General features: G+C 42.4%; 1 protein-coding gene across 1 annotated transcript; it reads left to right on the forward strand.

Annotated features, from left to right (window-relative positions):
* Nucleotides 1-10,359: 10,359 nt before the first annotated feature.
* RHOU (ras homolog family member U) lies at nucleotides 10,360-19,797 on the forward strand. The gene is made up of 3 exons (XM_074990184.1): nucleotides 10,360-11,124; nucleotides 12,685-12,743; nucleotides 16,609-19,797. Exons 1-3 carry the CDS (start codon nucleotides 10,839-10,841, stop codon nucleotides 17,062-17,064), a joined length of 801 nt encoding a protein of 266 aa, XP_074846285.1. The 5' UTR covers nucleotides 10,360-10,838; the 3' UTR covers nucleotides 17,065-19,797.
* The last annotated feature ends 2,213 nt before the right edge of the window (nucleotides 19,798-22,010 follow it).

The raw sequence follows: 22,010 nt of genomic DNA on the forward strand, positions 1-22,010 counted from the left end.
TCTTGGAAGCAATTGAGGCAGGCTGCTTTCTAAGGAACAGGAGTCTGAGAAACCAATAAAAAGAACATCAGCCTCCAGGAGGCCCTAGATGTTGTTATGCCTGTCCCCTGTGTCCTATTCCATAGCAGATCAGATTGGAAGGTGTAATTAACACAGCTGTGTTCCATACTGTTTTAATAGGCCATATCTTAACTGATGACAGTGGAATGGAATAAACCAGGCGGTATTCCTGCAAGCACTGCACAATTAAGTAAAACTAAAAAAACAAAAACTCTTTTGAAGCCCTTGCTCAGTGCATTTCAAATGACCCTTTTTTCTGAAAAACATCAGCACTTTTAAAAAACATCCAAAACTTTTCAACTCTCCCTCCCTCCAATGATGAAAACTCCTCTGCCCCTTTCATAATGAAATGTCTATTTATTCAACCTTGTGATAAGAAATTTCTTCCCCTGATACTTGCCCCAATTTTCCATGATGCGGCTTTTCTGCTGATTGTCACAGGCCCTGACAGAGGACTTGATTCACTCATGCCTTAAACTTGCTGGGTTATCATAGTAGCACAGCCAGCTGCTTATCCTCTGTTCCTGATGACCGTAGTTTCAGTAGGGGAGGCAGCTCAGCTGCATGTTAATGAATCTATGTGTATATTCAACAGATTTGGGCTTTGGAACCTTCAGAAGACTGGCTTGGGAAAACTTCTTTCGTTAGTTGTTGCATTTTTTAATCCTGAATTTTGCATGATTTTCTTGACCACGATTATCTTTGCTATGGAGAACTGATGGGAGGGAAGAGAGATGGAATAAAATTTGCACGCAATAATAAAGTCTTGTGTAGACCTGCCCAGATAAGAGCTAAAATGGCTGAAGTGGGCTCAGGAAGGATGCTTTAGCACTCAGATGATCATGAACCTTGTGTGAACTGGGAGCTGGGCAGGTGGCTTTCACCAGGGAAGTGCTACAGCAGACGATAAGCACTAAGAATGGTTTGGCTGAGAAATCCATGTCAATATGAAGGATGTTGGAAGGGGATTAAGGACTCTGTTCCCTTCTGTACCCGCCCTGCATTGTATCATTCAACTAGTGGAAAGAGGACTGTTATGCTGGGAAGATTGCAACAGCGAGGAGTATGGATTGGGAATTTTATTGCTGTTTTAGTAGGAATGAGGAGAGGGCCAGTTAGCTGGGGATTTTCAGAGTTGCAGGAATTATCAGGGGCTCATAAATTATTCAGCAGAGTCTGGTGGTGAGTCACCAAAATGAAGATATTCCTGTTTTCATCTGTAGTTATTCTGAACCTTGTGTCCCCAGAGATTTGCATCGAAATGAACATGCCATTCCTCACGAACTCCTTTCTCATCTGTGATTTCCATTTTCTCTAGTAACATGATGCACACTACCAAATACATTTTCTCCAATAACTTCTCATCTCAAAAAACCTCTCCCATTTAGCTGGTTTATGTCCTAGTTCACACTGTTATTTATGGTTTCTCCACGTTTGCTTGGTAAGGCTGTGGGATGAAGGAATCCACAGACTGAAATATAATACTTAGATGAATTGCATATTATGAAGCAACATTAACAAAATTAAAAGGAAATTTAATACATTACTAGTGCCCGGCAGCAGCCAGACCTCATGTAGCACCAAGTTATATGGGACTTATTCAGATAACAAGTGGCCCTGTGGCACCTTAGAGACTAATAGATTTATTAGGTCATGAGCTTCCATGAGTATGACCCATTCCGTCATATGAAAAATGGACAGGAAAAACAGAATCCAGGGTTTATATGGGCGGGGGGCGGTGGTGCAGGGAAGGGGAAAGGGTTACATGTCACTAGTCGGACAAGTGGCAGAGAGGTAGCCGTGTTAGTCTGTACTCAAACAAAACAAAACAGCAGAAATGTAGCACTTTAAAGACTAACAAAAAGATTTATTCAGTGATGAGTTTTCATGGGACAGACCCACTTCATCAGACCCCACTAGCAGGACCAGTTAATGAAGCAGATTGAGTAGGGTTTGTCTCATTCCTTTGAATATTAAAGGTGGGGAAATTGCCCTCCTAATGCATAAGATAGTTAAGATCTCTGTTCAGGTCCAGGTTAAAGTCATTACTATTTGTTCTGGTGTTCAGTAAAACCCATGCAATTAGCATTGATCGAAACAAAGGTAATGTTGGTCAGTTATCGGGTGGCCACCCTGAGGCTTTTGTATAGACACCTATACACCTCACGCTCCAGGAAAAAAAAAGTGCCCTGATTGTTCACATTTGATACCAGATCACATTAGTCAATCCTGAGCCCAATACTTTCTGTCCCTAGCCAGGCGACTGGCCACCAGGTGCTGCTGCCAATACCAGCTGCTTCCGCCCTGCTCAGATCCAGCAGCAGGGAAGCAGCCAGAGGAGAGTTGGGGTCAATCTTCCAGGGTTTAATTTCACGCACCTAGTTGGGATGCAAGAAATCAAACTATCGGGTTGACGGTTGACTCCTGTACTCCTCAATCTTGAGAGAAGTAAGGGAGGTCAGCAGGAGAGTTATCCCGTCGACCTCCCTCAGTGAGGACGGCCAGGTAGGTCAACTGTAGATAAGTCAATTCCAGCTACCGCAACAGCTATAGCTGAAATTGCATCTCTAGCATTGACTTTAAGGTCTAGTGTAGACCTGGCCTAAGTTTCACACCAGCCTTTCTACCTGTTAGCTGAAGCAACTGCAGTTGCTGCTGCAACTTGGTCCGCTTTTTGGTCCCCATTTTGTGGCAGAGAGAGATGCAGGACCATTGGGTTGGAGGTGGGGGTGGCACTGCAGATTTACAGGGCTGTCAATATGTGCCTGACACATGAGATGCACAACATTCAGCAGCTCTGCATTCTTAGTATTTGTGGTCCCAGACAAGAGGGAAATGATATTTTTTTAAGATGGAGCTTAGGTTTTTTCATGATAGTTTCCCACATGTAACTATGGGATGGTTAGTGGTTAGGTTGTTTGGGTGCCTTGATTAACTTTCAATTCCCTAGGTTTACGATGCTTGTTTTTAGGATTATTTCTCTGTGCATGTGAAACTTTTTACTCTTCTGTTGCTGATAATGAATTCTCATTGTAACTCCAGTTTAACATCATGGATTTTTGGGACTATTATTATGTAGAAAATGTGCATCTATCACGGGAAATATTTTTCCAACCATAGAGCAAGCTTTGGGAAACATATGCCTTGGCAGGTGGAGAGGTTTCTTTTAAATCTCTCTTCCTAGATCTTTGTTACTTGAAATGATAATTTAGATCAATAATGACAGCAGTGACACTTTGCACTTCTACAGCTTCACAGCACCCCCATATGAAAAATAAGAAATGTAATAGGGTGTCTATCTATCTGTTCCTTAGTCAGTCCCAAGTTACTTTCAAGTAACTTTCTTTTCTCTCCTTGCAGAATCAGCCCCACATCTTTTGTTCCTTCCTGATACTTCCCCACTTGGAGCCCTTCCCATAGGCCTCATCCAGCTAAGCATAGCCACGAAGGCCCTGCCCTGTAAAAGGAACTGTGCTGTGTTGGAGATGGATTTCTGCAAAACAGCAGTACCTCCTCTTTCTCACAAGTTGGGTGAAAACTCCCGCAGTTGGCAGCTTCATTGAAACAGGCCCCATTCCGATGGAGTTCTGTATCATTCCCTTGTCTCTCTCATTTTCAACTGTAAAACTTGTCGGGGGAAAAATAATCTTTTGTTCTACAAGGCCAACATCAAGCTCGTATTTTGATATCTCAGGGAAAATGATAAGCTAGGAAATAACAATGACCTAGTTCATGTCTTGATGAAATAATTTCCTCTCTCGGTCATTTTCTCAAAGAATAATATTTGGCTAGTGCAAGGGCATAAGATAGGGTGAACACTTTTTCTTCAGACCAACTGTTAATGGGCCAAATTCACTGCACTAAGAAGATTTAAGCCTGCTTACATCACAGATCAGTGTTTTTAAAACCACTAAGATTTCAGTGCTGTAGCACAGAGGTTTCAGTTTCATGAACTGGACTATTTATATATTCCTGAACAAATCCTATACACTAATGTCCCTCTTGCCCCACTGTAACTGCCATCATTGACTGACTCTTTGATTTGCTATCATGATGCAAATGCTTCAACCAGTATTCCCTCACAGCACAACAGTCAGCTTGATCATCCCTTTTAACAAAGGACTACTGTATTCAACAGGGTACAGCACAATGTAATGCAAACATGGCCCCTGCTCTGAAGCACAGGAACAATATAAGCAATTATGGTTGCCTATCTGGATTCTTTAGCTCAGGAAATAGGCCATCTTTGTTTGTGGATGGGGTTTAGAAATGTATCCATGGCAGTTTTACTTGCAGCATTCAGTATTTTCATTAGCATTTTATGTCAATCTTTAATTATCTTCAGCACAAGTAAAATAGCTGTCATCACCTGTTTTCCTCTGGTAATATATCAACCAGTGCCTTGTTTCCCATATATGGGATTGTTTCCCTGCCGATCACTGTTCACACTCACAGTTGATAACATCTCTTAGTAGCACTCACATGGGACACAACTTTTGCATTTATCCTGGGAGATAAAACAGTCATCTAATAGGTGTCATCAGTGCCCTAAGCCAGGTAATTTCCCATACTGGCATTAAGGATCTGAGCATGTGTTCATTTGCTCACAGCTGGTGCATTCCTATCTGCATCCACAAATAACAGGAATTCCTCTGCTGTCATCAATACAACATGCCATTGTATATTGGCTAAGTTGACCATATCTAAGCTACTTACCTCTTATATTTTGGTATCAAAGTCTTCTCCATTCCAAATAGCTCCTGGGATGGTTTATTTTAGGGAATAATATGAAAATTAATACCAATTTTGCCATAAAACAACATTTACCTGAATTATTGAAATCTAATTTTAGTTCTCTCTTAATTTGCTTTCCTCCCTTTCCCCAGTGACTGTTTTGTTTGTTTCACTTTTTATTTCAGCCTGGTGTAATGTTTCTTTACATTTTTCATGTTGGAGCCTGTTGGTGCTTGGAAGCAGAAACCCAGCATATGGGGAAAGGGCAATGAACGGCTTAAACTCTGGGAGGTGGACTAATGGATGACACCTCTGCTTCTTAGGCACCTTGGACATTTCTATTATAATGATAAATAAAGCTCCTCAATGCAGAAAATAGAGATTTTTTGGCCAGCTGGCCTGAGACTGTGGAATGAACTCCTTGGAAACCAAAGACCATCAGGAACTTTAGCTTCTACTCTAAGTTCAAGACATGTTTCTCTGACTTTGTATTCTCTACCATAAACTTATAATAAGCTATGTGTACATTTAAAAACAACAATAAGAAAACTACCCAAATAAAACACTATACTGGGCACATAACTCTCCACCTAGGGACGGACAGACTAACAAAAAATGACATATTTATTAAAGTGGGCCAGGACCAGGGACTGTAAAGTTGCAACTTAAAGGCTATGTCTACACTTGCCCCCAGTTTCTAAGGGGGCATGGTAATCAGGCTGATGGGAGATTACTAATGAAGTGTTACAGTGAATACACAGCATTTCATTAGGCAAATTCTCCCCCGAGGCAACTTCAACATGTCAAACTTCGAAGTGCTGGCACATCATGTAGCTATGGGCACTTCAAAGTGTCCCTGCTACTTCAAAGTGCCCGCAGCTACACGGCATGCCAGCACTTTGAAGTTTGACACCTTGAAGTTGCCACAGGGAAGAATTTGCTTAATGAAGTGCTGCATATTCATCACAGCAATTCATTAGTAATCCCTTCAAAATTGGGGAACAAAAAAGCAGTCCAGGAGCATTTTAAAGACTAACAAAATAATATATTAGGTGATTGCTACTGGACTGATTTTTTGTTTTCATAGTATATAGACTAGCACAGCTATCTCTCTGTTATTATTCAAAATTGGGGGCAAGTGTAGACATAAGTGAAACTGTATATCAAGGAATTTTCCCCCATAAGAAATAATGTAAATAGTGGAGGATAGGGACTGTAAGAGCATAAATTTTGCTTATAGAATCATAGAATCATAGAAGAGTAGGACTAGAAGGGACCTCGAGAGGCCATCGAGTCCAGCCCCCTGCCCTCATGGCAGGACCAAGCACTTTCTAGACCACCCCTGAAAGCCATCTATCTAACCTCTTCTTAAATATCTCCAGTGATGGAGATTCTACCACCTCCCTTGGCAATTTGTTCCAGTGTTTGATCACCCTGACAGTTAGAAACTTTTTCCTAATGTCCAACCTGAACCTCCCCTGCTGCAATTTAAGTCCATTGCCTCTCGTTCTATCCTCAGAGGCAAGGAAGAACAAGTTCCCTCCCTCTGCCTTATGACACCCTTTTAGATACCTGAAGACTGCTATCATGTCCCCCCTCAATCTTCTGTTTTCCAAACTAAACAAGCCTAATTCTTTCAGCCTTTCTTCATAGGTCATGTTCTCTAGACCTCTGATCATTCTTGTTGCTCTCCTCTGGACCCTCTCCAATTTCTCCACATCCTTCCTGAACTGCGGTGCCCAGAACTGGACACAATACTCCAGCTGAGGCCTAACCAGCGCAGAGTAGAGCGGGAGAATGACTTCTCGTGTTTTGTTCACAACACACCTGTTAATGCATCCTAGAATCATGTTTGCTTTTTTTGCAACAGCATCACACTGTTGACTCATATTTAGCTTGTGGTCCACTATAACCCCTAGATCCCCTTCTGCTGTACTCATTCCTAGGCAGTCCTTTTCCATTCTGTATGTGTGACACTGATTGTTCCTTGCTAAGTGGAGCACTATGCATTTGTCCTTATTAAACTTCATCCTGTTTGCCTCAGCCCATTTCTCCAGTTTATCTAGATCCTTTTGAATTATGACCCTATCCTCCAAACAAGTTGCAACCCCTCCCAGCTTGGTATCATCTGCAAACTTAATAAGAGTACTTTCTATGTCAATATCTAAATCTTTAATGAAGATATTGAACAGAACCGGTCCTAAAACAGACCACTGTGGAATCCCACTAGTTATACTTTTCCAGGAGGATTGAAAACCATTAATAACTACTCTCTGGATATGGTTATCCAGCCAGTTGTTCACCCACCTTATAGTAGCCCCATCTAAGTTGTATTTGCGTAGTTTATTGATAAGTATATTATGTGAGACCGTGTCAAATGCTTTACTGAAGTCTAGGTATACCACATCCACCGCTTCTCCCTTATCCACAAGGCTCATTATTCTATCAAAGAAAGCTATTAGATTGGTTCGACATGATCTGTTTTTAACAAAACCATGCTGGCTGTTCCCTATCACCTTACCACCTTCCAAATGCTTGCAGATGATTTCTTTAATTACCTGCTCCATTATCTTTCCTGGCACAGAAGTTAAGCTGACTGGCCTGTAGTTTCCTTGGTTATTCTTGTTCCCCTTTTTATAAATGGGTACTATATTTGCCCTTTTCCAGTCTTCTGGAATCTCTCCCGTCTCCCATGATTTTCCAGAAATGATTGCTAAAGGCTCAGATACCTCTTCTATCAGCTCCTTGAGGATTCTAGGATGCATTTCATCAGGCCCTGGTGATTTGCAGACATCTAATTTTTCTAAGTAAATTTTAATTTGTTGTTTTCTTATTTCAACTTCTAAACCTACCCTTTTTTCACGAGCATTCTCTATGTCAGGCATTCCCTCAGATTTCTCAGTGAAGACCGAAACAAAGAAATCATTAAACATCTCTGCCATTTCCAAATTCCCTGTTACTGTTTCTCCCTCCTCACTGACCAATGGCCCTACCCTCTCCTTGGTCTTCCTCTTGTTACCAATGTATTTGTAAAAAGCCTTCTTGTTTCCCTTTATGCTTGTAGCTAGCTTGAGCTCATTTTGTGCCTTAGCCTTTGTAATCTTGCTCCTGCATGCTCGTGTTGTTTGCCTATATTCATCCTTTGTAATTTGTTCTTGTTTCCATTTCTTATACGATTCCTTTTTTGTTTTGAGATCATGCAAGATCTCCTGGTTAAGCCAAGGCAGTCTTTATGTGACCATTAAACCCAAATGTGCCACTCCTTCACTTCGTCATACATTTAAAGCAACATTTAAAGAAATAATGCTATCCCAAAGTACATTTTAAAGCATTTTTATCCTATTTGCAGTATTTGTACTTGCCATTACCATACATACATTTAAAGCAGTTTAAGCAACATTTAAAGAAATGATCATAACCCAAAATGTATTTTAAAACCATTTTTATCCTATGTGCAATATGAGACAGAGGAGAGTCACAGAAGATGCTGGGATGGTAAGCTAATTTTTCATTTTCTAAATGACGTAACAGTTTAAGAGCAAGTAATTTTTACGTCTTGTTCCTTAAAGTTGCAATGATGTAAGTGCAAAGCAACTTATATTGGAGCAATTTATATCAAGGACTGACTGTATACCTTGGAACGTGCTCAGGTGAAATGGTGATGGGATGGTATAAGAACCTATCTAAAGCAGAACACATCTTTGGTTCTGTGATCGCTCCCTCCCTTGGGGTCAAATAGTAGCCAAGAGACCCTCTGGATTAGAAAAATGGCACTTTCCTAAAACTTGAATTAGCTAAGGCACTTTGAAACCTCACTAAGGCTGGCTGGGTCTACACTTACCTTGAATATCAATGGCTGCTATAACATGGCTGCCCACTCTTTAAATACCCCTCTGAAACCATCCCCCCACTTAGCATCTGATGAAGCGGGTCTTTGCCCACAAAAGCTTATGCTCCAAAATATCTGTTAGTCTATAAGGCGCCACAGGACTTCTTGTTGTTCTCGAAGATACAGCCTAACACTATCTCTCTGATAATGGCTGCTATGTAATTTTAGGTAGGCCAATTGGGCTACATCTACACTAGCTTTCCTCTTTCGAAAGAGGCATGCAAATGAGGAAATTGAAAATTCAAATGAGGTGCAGATTTACATATCTGGCACTTCATTTGCATATTTTTCGTTTGAAAGAAGAAAAACAGTGTAGATAGGGCTCTTTCGAAAGTAATCCCCATCTTCCAAAGAACACTTCTTAATTTTTTTTTTTAGGAAGCAGTGTTCTTTGGAAGATGGGGTTGAATTTTGACAGAACTGTGTCTACACTTATTTTCTTCTTTGAAAAGAAGCTCTTTTGAAAGAATATGCAAACGAGGTGCAGACAAGGTTCCTCATCTGCATTTTTGATTTCCCTCATTTGCACACCTCTTTCTAAAGAGGAATGCTAGTGTAGACACAGTCCAATTATGTACCAAAAATCGATTTTGCAGCCATTGATATTCATCACTGTCCCCACTGCAGAATGCCGACAGGAGCACTTCTTCTCTCGGCATTCCTTAATCCTTGCGCTGGCAAGGATCTCCGGGGTTGACACTGACATTGCGAAACAGCACCCCAGAAGATCGAACCTAAAAGTTTGATCTTCCGCGGCGAGTATAGACCCAACCTTATCATTGCCTTAAGGAGACATGGCTGAACACTGAAAATCATGTTGAAACGACAGGGGGAGCCTGTGATCTGGTTTAAAGGTTTCAAAACTCAAACGTTCCAGTTTAGTCCTTTCACAGGTGGAAGCATATCAAGTAGTCATTATTCCCAGGTGCTTTTACTGTAAATGAATAAAGTACCAATACAACGAGAACTTCCACAGTAAAAAATATTAAATAAAATAAAAAACCAAACTTGCATTAACTCTTACTGTACACTGACTGCCACTGCTCTGTAACCAGTGAGATGGAGAAATCAGATAACGCTGCTCTTTTTATATAGCCGTTAGCTGTGCTCAAATAAACCTCTTATCCTACTATGTCATTAATACTGATAAATTAGCTCCGGAAACTTTGTCTCCCTCGGTGAGGCAGGCAGAGCTTTGCTGGGATCAGTTTCATAAGCATTGCAGCTGAGCCTTGGTGGCGGGGGAAAGTAGCCAGTGAGCGGGAGGCTGAGGAAGAAATAGAGAAGGGGGGTAGGGGAAAACCTAGAGAACAGGAGATAGATTATGGAAAGGGGCCTGGGCTGGACTGGTCACCCAGAGTAGGGCGATGGAAGCGGGAGGAGAGCAAAGACCGAGGCAGAAATGGGGAGAGGGGATGGGAGCCTAGGACGGAGAACTGCAGCGGCGGGAAGCAGCAGGACTGACAGAATAGCCGGGGGCAGGGCCGAGGTGACATCTTCCAGCCAATAGCCGGGGCGCGGATTGTTTCAGCGTTCAGAAGGGGGAGCGAACCAGCCAATGAGAAGCGGCACAGCCACGAAGCGGGTCTCAAGTCTGAGCCGAGGCTCCTGCAGCCGCCCAGCTCCTTCTCCAGGAGTCTCGGCGGTGGGCCGGTGCGGGGCGGTAGGGAGCGCTGTAGCGCTGCCTGCGGAGCAGACCCCAGCGCCGGGCTCCTCCCCCGCCGCCTGCCAGTGCAGCGTCCTGTGCTGGGGAGGCGGGGAGCTGGGGCTGCAGGCGCCTCAGTGTGCGGCCAGGCGAGTGCAGCGCGCACAGGGCTCCCGCTGCCGTCGCCGCCCCCCGAGAAGGCCGGGATCGCGCCTCATCTGTCCAGCCGCTGGGGCTGGCTGCTCTTGCGCCTCTTGCCGAGGCGGGTGCGGGGACACCGCGCTGGCTCGGAGAAGCAGGAGCTGCCGTAGGCGTCCCGCACCGGCTGGTGGTGGGAGGTGCGGAGCAAGAGGAGACCGGCCGGGTAGCACTGGGCTCACAGCCTGAGGAGCTGGCGGGCGGTGAAGAAGCAGGGCACCTCCGGACCCAGGCCTGGCGCTGAGCTCTCGCCCCCCGCCCAGTGGCTCAGATCCCCGCTTCGCTGAGCTCTCGCTCGCCAGTGCCAGGCGGATGCCGCCGCAGCAGGAGGGGGAGGCGGGCTACATCAGCAAGCCGCTGGCTGGCGGCTGCGAGGTGCCGCCGGTGCCCCCGCGCCGGGTCCGCAGCAGCCGAGCGGCGGCGCTGGGAGCGGCCCTGGGCAGCAGATGCCGGGCCGGGGCGGGAGCCGAGCCGCGCCGCAGCATCAAGTGTGTCCTGGTGGGGGACGGGGCTGTGGGCAAGACCAGCCTGGTGGTGAGCTACACGACGAACGGGTACCCCACGGAGTACATCCCCACCGCCTTCGACAACTTCTCGGGTAAGGGGCCGCCGCCGGAGCGGGGAAGCGGGCGTGGGCAGGTGGAAGGGGCGGTTCCCCAGGGGACACCACCCGACGCTTGGGGAGCGCTCGTCTGCCTCCCGGAAGTGAATTGTCAGAGGGAAGGGGGTTGCCCCCCATAGGGTCTCCCGCTAGAGGGAGGTGCATGGAGTTTCCTCTTCAGGGAGGAGGGAAATGGGCTGGCACTGGGGAAAGAGAGAGCGCTTCCCTGGCGGTGGGGAAGGGAACTGCCACGCTGCAGGCGAAAGCTTTGCAACCCCCCACCACGCTCGGGGGCAAGCATCCTTACCACCCATCGCCCCATGTCCTCAATGATGAATGTGGGTTGATCCAGCGCTGTGCCTGTGCAGTGTCTAGGATTTCCAGTCCCGATCAGCCGGCGCCAGCAGATAACTTTGCTTGGGTTTTTTTTAAGGGTTGGACTTTAGATCATGCTGGAAATATCCGCGTGTCACAGCCCTGCCCGCTTTTAGTTGGGTTCGAGGGGTGGGAGAACAGAAGGGTAAACCGTTGATCTCTTTCCCCATTTTTTGTTCTGAATGTGTTGCAAGGGGCTTTGGAAAATGCAGCCTGCCTTCTGAATTCCTTTAGTGATGGATCTCTGTCACCCTCTGAAAGTTTTAGTAAGACTATAGGGCCACATGAGATTATGAAATGTATGGCTCTCTAGTGTCTCTCTGCTTTACTATTGTGAAGTCAGGGGTGCCAGAGACTTTCAACTTTCAGACACAAATCTGGTGTCCAGTTTCTTGCTTGGTTTTTTAGAGTTTACTCGATAGAGTCGATCTGAGTAGTCTTTTCAAGGTGTATTTTATGTATGATTAACCTCTAGAGGCCCAGCTTTAAAGGTAATCATTCTCAAGGCTGGAAGATTGATTGGATGGCATGCCTTTTCTGTACTACTGAAAATCAATACTGTGATGCCTAGGGACCAAAATAATAAATGAAACCTACACCATGGGTAAAAGTACTTTATATTTAAATAGCTAGAAAGACATAATGAGGCTGGTCTTTCTTAGGAAAGCTACCACTCATACCCAGTGTTTGCAGATGGTCACATATTAAGCTAACTTGTTTTTAATGGGCGATTCTACAGTCAAAATTTCCACTAGTACAGGAAGAGCTTCCTAAGGGAAAACACATATATTTGCATTGTCTTCCAATTGATTTAAAGCTGAGAAGACTTTTTTTTTGACCCAGAGTTTTGAAATAACAAATGTGACAAGAGAACAAATCCTCTGGAGCAGGAAAAGTAACCTAATTGTTCAGCTCACTCTCTTTTGTGTCATCAAAGAGTGTTAGTTCCCTGACTTGCTACTTCATCAGCTTCAGTGAAATGAATTGGAAAGCCCTGAAGGGCTTTTATGTGGCTATGTGTTAGTGACAGATTTGGATCCGGTTCTTCATGTCATGAAAACTAAATTAATGGAAGGGAAAACAAATGTTGAGAGAATTCACATTTCTTTTCTCTCTCCTTTTTTTAATGAAAAGTGTGTAAATCTGAACTCATTACACTTTTTCCCCTTCTTCCTTCCTAAGCTGTTGTGTCTGTTGATGGCAAACCTGTGAGACTTCAGCTCTGTGACACAGCTGGCCAGGTCAGTGAAGCTTCTTATTTCATTGAAGTGAGAAAGGGGGCATGTTACCCAGAACAGTTCCTTTAAAGACTTCCTGGTTTTAAAAGGACATCCATTGTTTGATCATTTTATTAAATTGCCATCCAAGTAAGTAATTCTTAACCCCACTGTATTAGTTGAGGAGTGCCATGTGGTTGGTTCAGGTGGCTTCCCAGCTAACTTTACTGTATGATTGAAATCCCAGGCACTGACTTGAGGTTTAAAAGTGCTGCTAGTAGGGAAGTGGAGGGAGGATTCAGTATGCTTTGAGCACAGACATGCAGGCATGTGCAAGGGCCTGAATAACTATTTTTACTGCAAGGGCTGGAAATTATGGCTGTTGAATAGGTTTTAAGTAGTTTGGTGCTATGATTACACTTCTTAACTCTTACTAAGATGAGATAAATGGGCTTCAGTTAAAAACAGTTCAGGGCTTCCATCACACTCCTAAATGTATAGCTGCTGGAAGCCACCCGTGTTCACTTGCAAATGAAAACATGCATTCCTTACATTTGCATCTGGAATATTCCACCAGCCACATAATGCAACATCATCTGAGTGAACCAAGCACAAGGAAAGCAGCGTCAGAAGAGTATGATGACATCAGTGGCCAAAACACGTTCTAAGGAGCAGTGTTGTAACTGGGCATTGTTACAAAGATGTGAACTCGCAGGGCAGTGTTCAGTACTGGCTTAAACCTGGTGCAGTGCCAGCACTGCATTTTGCCTATACTTCTTGCCGTTGTAACCCGGGTTAAAAATTACACATCAGTCCCCTTTGAACAATAGTATGAGATAGGTCAGTGGGGTGGTTCCATAATGTAATACCCTGATGGAGGACAAGGGAGCATGGCAACATGCTCTCAACTTCAGCCAAGGTGTGATTTCAGATTTCAGAAGAACAGTGAGCTGTACCAGCTGTAACTGTAACCATATCCTTGGTGACTGGGGCCCCATGGAATGGCAAAAGCATTGGTTTCACTGAGTCTTGAAAAGTTCAGTCACTGTTTGCTTTGATTACTGCTACGGTTCAGGAGTGTAAAACACTCCTTCATGAAATGACTAGTGTAAGTGCTCTCTGGTATTTGTCTTCAAAAGGAACAGGTTGGATGAAAACTAGTAGCGAGGAAAAGCATTCTGAGTAAAGGATGCTTAATCAAATTGTGTGTGTGTGTGTGTGTGTGTGTGTGTGACAGCTTTAAATCGATAGGTAAAAACATACAGAAACATTGAGGATTTGGTGTCATGAGCCAAAAGGAGCAGCTCTGCCGTCCCTGGATCTAGCAGTGAGACAAAGAATGTCTGGAGCCCATAGGTACTGGAACCAGGGGTGGTGGAAGTGGTTTCCATTATGTGCAGGATTTACAGTGTGATAGAACAGCTCTCAGTTCCCCCACTATAAAAATTGTTCCCACACCAGTGGTGCAGAGCGTAGTTGTAATATACATGACCCTGCAAAGTCTTTACAGAAATCTCCCCTAGGAGTTGGTTTTGGCTTTCTAAACCATTGACCCTTGCAAGAACATGCAGTTACTGGAGAAGACGTCTTTTTTTTTTAATTGTCCTCTGTGCTGCACAGTACATTATGCTTTTTGTAAAGAGTTTCTTATAAGCCAAATGGTGAGAGTCCTGCAATGCTGTCTTGCTGCCTCAGAGGCTTAAGTTGAAAATGAAGAGAACTAATGAAGCCTGCTTTCTTAACTCTTGTTTCATAACCTGTTGTCAACCTTTGCATTACCACAGAAAGGAATTCATTCAAGTGGAGTTGGACTTCTGAGGCTTTTAATGGGCTTTAAACAACTGCATATTCCAGGCTTTTCAGAAGCTTTCAAGTAAAATCTTAAATCCTGACAAATTAACATGTAACTTGCAATTCAGCAGTAAAGTATTGGTCCTGGAGAGGCATTGTTGACTTTATTTGCTCTTTGCACTTCTTAATTTAAGACCCCATGAGAGCATGGTGATTTTTAATTAAAATGTCATCATGGCTCAGCCAAATCCTACCTGTTTAGGCTGTTAGTGTTACTGTACTTTTATCCTGCTGTCAATCGAAAATCAGGCTATGCATAGTTAACCCTTGCCACATTCTGCATTCTTCACTCACACTTCTTTGATTTGCCAGATGAGTGAGAATGCCATGATGGCAACATTTTCCATTACCTTCTAAGTGTTCATCTATATCAGTGGCTTTCAACCCTTTCTTTTTTTTATCATTTGTGGACCCCCTACATATTTTTGAATGGCAGTGTGGACCTGGACCCCTTTGGAGATCTTAGGTCTTAGTGTGTAGAGTGGTGTTTCTTAACTATGTTCTGCAGAAAACTGGTGTTCTGTGAACAAACTCACAGGTGTTCCTTGATCATCTGGTTCTTTTTTGATATAATAAACTGATGGTATATATTTTCTGTTATTAAAACCAGATACAATGTTACTACTTCATTGCTATGATACCTGATTAAATTACTTCATTTTGGCTTTGCTGTATATGTTGCCGCCTGGCTTTTTTTTCTTTTTTTTTTTTTTTGGGTCTGACAATTTTTTTTGAAGAAAATATTCATATGTATTTCACATAAAAATATTATTGTTTGGCATTCCGTGCTCTCAAAAAGCTGCTGTACATTGAAAACCACTGATCTACACTATGATAGTTGATTCCTCAAGTTAAAAATCAGAGCTGTGAATGAAAAGGAGGCAAAGAGAGAGGAAAAAGTAATTTGGAGGTGGTTGTTGTGGTGTAGCAGGAGGAAATGAGCTGTAAAGAGGTTTTCTTATAGAATGTCATTGGCATGTTAAGCCTTTGTGTTTTAATTCATTAAATGCGATGGAGCAAGCAAGATATATGAACACAAACCAGGAGGGAGGTCATCTTTTAATTTCCTTGAGGATGCTACTGAATCTTCATTTATGTAAAATGATTCTTGCATGGGAACGCTTGCAGCTGTGTTGTCCCTGTGTTCTTGTCTGTTTTTCAGCATGTTCATGTCAGTGTGGTGAACATTGTGGGTGTGGATACACTTTAATCTGAGTTGTTCCATAATGTAATCTCTGCTAAAGGCAATTTTACACCCTCTCTCTGACCTCTGTATTTACTAGCATGTTCATTGCCTGTGCACCTTAACCTGCATTCCAGCTCTACAGTTTGACTGTTCTGTTGAAATAGGGCAGAAGGGCATAGACAGAGACACTGAAGTAAGGCTTAAATCATTCAAAGGAAATCAGCAGAGTTAGGTAGAGAAAATTTTAAATACCTTAAGGAGATCTTGTTTGATCCTTGGCCCATTGGAACTGATGGCAAAATTTCCGTTAACTTCCCTGTCGTAGTTTGAAGCTGCAATTTGGTATTTATGGCTTCTGCTGTGAAAATACCATGTTCTATTGTACACAGTTACATTTGTGCTTATATGGAAAGATCAGTTAAACTTGATCCTTTCCTTATTCAGTTAGACTTCGTGTGTACTAGGGATTTAAGTCAATTGCAGGCAAGTCGATTCTAACTATGCACTTGCCATAGCTAAAATTGTGTATCTGCAATCGACTTACCTGGCCATCCTCATTAAGGAAGGTTGACGGGAGAGTTCTCCCATCATCCTCCCTTACTCATGATAACGAGGAGTACAGGGGTCGACTGCTGACTCCTGATTGGTCGATTTTCTGTGTCTCCATCAGGTGCACAAAATTGAACTCTGAAAGATTGACTCTGAGCAGGTCAATCTTCTGGGTAATGTGGACATTGCCCAAAGACGTGACCTTAATATTTCAAATCTCTATAGAGTATTTATGTACTGGTACGAGTGTGCCTTTTTTAATGCTATTTTATTCAGCAGTACTGTTGCTTTGCTTTTGCCCAGGATGAATTTGACAAGCTTAGACCACTCTGCTACACCAACACAGACATCTTCTTGTTGTGCTTCAGTGTTGTGAGCCCTTCCTCCTTCCAGAATGTGAGTGAAAAGTGGGTTCCTGAAATCCGATGCCACTGCCCGAAAGCACCTATTATTCTGGTTGGGACACAGTCGGACCTCCGAGAGGACGTCAAAGTTCTCATTGAGCTGGACAAATGCAAAGAAAAGCCAGTTGCTGAAGAGGCCGCAAAACTCTGTGCTGAAGAAATAAAAGCAGTGTCGTACATCGAGTGCTCAGCTTTGACTCAGAAAAATCTCAAAGAGGTCTTTGATGCGGCCATTGTGGCTGGCATTCAGTACTCGGATACCCAGCACCAACCAAAGAAATCAAAATGCAGGACTCCAGACAAAATGAAAAACCTTTCCAAATCTTGGTGGAAAAAGTACTGTTGTTTTGTATAGTGTTTGCAAGGACCTAATATTGTTCTAATGATCTCAATGGAAGCTATGTTAGCTTAAATATCACTCTGTATTCTCCCAAGCTATGTCTACACTAGAAGCATCTGTCTACAGAAGTTACCGTGAAGGACACGTTCTGACAAAACTTCTGTCAACAGATCATATCTACACATAAAAGTGGATCGATCTTTTGACTGCTCTGTCAATAAAAGGGTCCCCTAGATGCCTACACGGTGCTTTTGTCGACAGTTTCTGTCGACAAAATGTCTTTTGTGTGTAGATGCTCTACGAGCTTTGTCGACAAAACCTTCCAGTGTAGATGTAGCCCAAGTGTATAGCGTAGATCTAAATGTGTGTATATGTTGCTATTAGAACTCTTAATTTCCCCTTGTCTTTTGAGGGAGATGGAAAAACACATAGGTAGGCAGTTCCTGTAAATCAAGTTAAGGGCTTTGAGCATTTGCCTGTCAGATGTCAGTTTCTGGACTAGTCTTCCATCAAGGAATGCATCTGTGAAGTTAATACTTGTACAAAGAGTTTGACTGTCTGCATTATAATGTATATTAAAGAGGGAGGAACAAAACCAAGGCCTTTGCGGTTAGGGCTATTTAGAAGAAACAAAGAACTATGGGGAAAATAGAACTCAATATAGAAGGACAATTTTTGAAAACTAACACTGTGCCTCCAAAGTGACGCTGTAGCTTTAAAAACTTATTCCCTGTTTTCTCCCTCTCCCCTTTCCCCAACCACTTTGGGGGGACTTGCGCAATGTGGAACGAGAAGTGGAGTTTCCCCCAAATGCTGCTGTTTGAAAGGTCATGTGTATACCTCCAGCATGTTAGACTGCCTGACATGTTAATGAACTGATAGAATTATATCTTATTTGTAGCCTTCTGACTTGGACACCCTTTTTTATCTCTCTCTTTCCCATGTATAATGTACTCACTCAATGAACATTACAAAGTCCTACTTAGTTGCATTTTGAATAGTCGTGAATGCTATGGTATTTACAAAGACACCATGACAGTTCATTTAGATCAACTGAAAGAATGTAAATGCTGTTTTTTAAAAGGGATGCAACAAATGTCCATAGAACACCCCACAAAATGCATCTCTCTTAAGCCTAAAAATAGGAACATCAGAAAGTTCCTCTCTGGGAGATTTCATGATGCCAGTTAAATGAAAGGCCTGTGAAGAAGGCAGATTACATACCATAACCAGACACAAGAACAGTGATACTGCTGCATCCTGTTTCTGATGTTTTGAACAAAGTTCATGTTTGTTTCCAAAGGAAGCAGTTTTTGGCAGTTTAAACTTGTCTTATAGTCAAAAAATTGTGTTGAAATGAGTGAAATGTAACTGATTCTTTCCCTGATACCTTTGGCAAATGAAAGTGAAGTGTATCTGAAATATCGTTCAGTAGTTTGTCTATGCAGCATCAAATATGACCCAGTACTTGCTGTATTCCAGTCTGCTTTGCTTGTGGGTAGCTGTGGGTTCATTTGACTATTTGCAAGATACAGTTGTTAACTCCAAGGCCAGTGTCTGCACAGAGACTGAAAAATTCTTGGTTTGTATTGTCTGGCTTTTTTATGGCCCCAACTTGTTTTGTTCTGTATACTCCAAGCTCAATTACGTTCTGGCTTTATTTTTCCTTTGGCAGCAGCTTTAAAGCAAACCTTTATTCAGAGTCTTCAATTAGAATTTTAACTATTTGCAACTTCTTTCTCATCATAAGAAAATGAATGTCTGATTATAAGGAACTGCATGGAAGCCATTTGAATGGGTAAAGGTGGCCACAGTGTACCCCTGGGCCTGTTTCACGAAAATGACATTATGTAAATATATTCTGGGATATATTGGCTTAAATACTGAGAACAACATTTTCCTCCATTAAAGCAAAATGAGTGCATAATATTCCATAGCTGAACTTCAAAAATGCAATGGAAACTTTTTACTGAAGTCTGTGAGACCTATTCAGTAAAAATATGTTGGGTTCTGCACTGGGGCAGCCTGGAAAAATATGTGTAACACAGAATTGGAAGGACGTATTTTAACTTGTTGCATCTGGTCCATAACGTTTAACGTTTGTGAAATTAACAGCTGAATCTTGATATTCCTCATTGTAATGCTCTGATGTGATTTCAAATATATGGAGTCATGCTGACAGTTGGAAGATGACGAAGCTAGATTTTTCTTGTATCTTTTGCTTCTCTCCAGATTGGTCAAAATTGATGTAAAATGTGGATTTTGGAAGATGGGGTGAAAATGACCAGCACCCATTGCAAAAAATAAATGAATTTGTCATAAGATTTCAATGCTCTTTATTGTACCATACCAGAAGCAAAAAGTTATATTTTTATAAGTAGACTGTTTAATAGAGTCTGGCGTAGGATAACTTTTACATGTAGCCAGCTGTGACTGTTTCTGAAAATGTGATGTATATAAGACTTGTTATAGCCCTTTCCTTAGGTGTATGTGTAATAATGTCTAATAATTTCTTGGATACTGCTATACCTGGGGCTACACAGGGTCTATATTTAGAAATGTTCCTATTGAAAAATCACCAATATTTTCCAAGTGCAAGTGAAGGGAGATGTCTCCATCTAGTCTATAATCTCATGTGCCTTATGAAATTCTCATCTTCTGTTTTCTAAGTGTAGGCTATACTGCAAGAAATGTTTCATGTGAGAATGATATAAATGAGGTATCTGACAATAAATTCTGATGTGTGCATTTGTCTGCCTGTTTTACCAACAGTTTTATGCTGAAAAACTCTCCATCATAGCATTATGTCTTACGTAACACTGAGCCAGGACAAGGCTACTTGAATGACCTGAGGGAGGTTTTTCATAGATTAATGTAAAATATATTGCTGGTACTGAACAAATAATAAGACTTTTTAAGCATTAATTGATGTTAGAGGTGGGGCTGAGCAAGAACAGGCGATTACCTAGCCCTCCGTCTTCCTGAACCCAGGTGAGAGCTCTGGAAGTTCTGGATAGTCACTAGGAGCCGTGGCTCTTGGATTATCTCTATAAGGGCCTTCACTGGAACACTTAATCCCAGTATATCTGTACTGACATTTGATTCCTTTGCTATAGTGAAGGCTTCTCCCACCATGAATCCTACACACAGAGAAGAAAAGAGCATAGACCATATTCATTTTCTCATTTGTACACAGCAGATCAATTGTAAGTTATTGTGGTAGTCAGTAACCAGTACTATTTTCTTAATATTTAACCAATATTCATCTTTAGAGCTCTTCACCAACATTAACTGAATTAATTTAAAGCCTTTGTTTCTCTGTCACGAAAGTAGAGGGGGTGAAGTTCTTGGCCAATACTGCAACAGTGGGGGCTCTGTGTTTGACATTTAATACTTATGTTGTGGTAGCGTCGAGGTCAGAGTCAAGGACCAAGTACTTGTGGTCCTAGGGTGCTGCGTAGCATACCTACACACAATGAAAATACAGCCCTTTGCCTTCTAAAGAACTTACAGCCTGGCTGCTGCACCACATTTTCCCTGTAAGATGAACACTTGGGCAGCTACCTAGGAGAAATTCAGGTGCTGTTCAGCTGATTATCAGAGTGCCTACAATCACCCACAGTGAGCGGCTTTTGTTCCAATTGGTGGTGCACATGCCTTGGTGCACATATCATTTATTTCATGCATGGATGGAAAAAAAATTAGAGGGAACACTGGGTGCATCTAGACAGAGGAGCATGACATAAGTTGGACCTCTTTTGAAAGAGGAATGCAAGTGTAGATGCACCCTATCAGTATAATTTATTAGATGAAGAGCTTTCGTGGGCCGGACTCACTTCTTCAGATTATATTGCTAAATTATATTGTTGGTCTTTAAAGTGATGCAAGATGGCTTTTTTGTTTAGTGAAGATACAGACTAATGTGGCTACCACTGTGTGCTTTTGAAAATGCCTTTTACAGTTTACCCTGATTACCGTTAGTTTCTGCTTCATCTAAACTGTGGGAATAATGATGTCCTAAGCTAAAGATTCGCTTTACAAACCAGCATTGCCCTATGAACTTACACACCATTCACGCCTTGTCAACATGTGAATAAAATTTTAGACAGCCCTGGTAGATCCACTGAGGTCAGTGGTGGTCTAAGGGTGCAGTCAATGTCAGTCTGTAATATAGTTCTGATCATGTGTTCCAAGTTAAGATACAACTCAGGCTTCCTCCCTCATCCCCTCTCAGGCTGTCTACACCAAACTTTTGTTGAGAAAACTTTTTTTGGCCATGGGTGTGAAAAAACCACTCTTCTGATGGACACGTTTTACCGATGCAAAGCACCAGTTTGGACAGGAGATGCCCTTCCTCTGACAAAGCTACCAACAATATTTGTTGGCGGGGGGGGGTTGCCACTTTATTTTGCTGGCAGGAGAGATTGCTCTTTCTGGCAAGGAGCAATGACATGGGAAACCTTACAGCAGTGCATCTATGTGGCTATCAGGCACGCAGTGTAGATACACCCACATCTTGGAGGAGTCTTTAAACTATGCAGTTGTTGCAAATGATCTAAATAGATGTACAGTGTGAAGCAGAGAGCTGGAAGATTAATAAGCCATTTTCCCCACAACCAGAATTTCCCTTGTTGAAAATAAAATATGTATATTCTCTTCTTCCCCTTCCTATTATGAATATGCTAGCACACAAAAAATGTTAGGTGGAACATTCATCTTAACGAGCTGCACAGTGAAAATACAGGATAGTAGTCTGGACAACAGGATTTATTTTTACCTGCTGCTTAAATGCATCCGCAACTGCGCAGGAATCTGAGGAATGGGTTTCATTTCATTTCCATATGTAATCTGAAAAATGTAAGTCTTTGAAATGAGATCAGGCTCTAGGTTGATGATATGTTGTAATGTTGACTCACAGTAGAGGTAAGCGTTGTGCTATTTGCGTATTGGTTGAATCTCTC

The sequence above is a fragment of the Carettochelys insculpta genome, chromosome 3 (assembly GCF_033958435.1).
Source record: "Carettochelys insculpta isolate YL-2023 chromosome 3, ASM3395843v1, whole genome shotgun sequence".
NCBI classification, from domain to species: Eukaryota; Metazoa; Chordata; order Testudines; family Carettochelyidae; genus Carettochelys; species Carettochelys insculpta.

What these genes read in the sequence shown, in the direction of transcription:
- RHOU (XM_074990184.1), top strand. Translation starts at nt 10,839, where the DNA reads ATGCCGCCGCAGCAGGAGGGGGAGGCGGGCTACATCAGCAAGCCGCTG. An exon ending in CGCCTTCGACAACTTCTCGG is followed by an intron (nt 11,125 to 12,684) that starts GTAAGGGGCCGC and finishes TTCCTTCCTAAG; the next exon opens with CTGTTGTGTCTGTTGATGGC. An exon ending in TCTGTGACACAGCTGGCCAG is followed by an intron (nt 12,744 to 16,608) that starts GTCAGTGAAGCT and finishes GCTTTTGCCCAG; the next exon opens with GATGAATTTGACAAGCTTAG.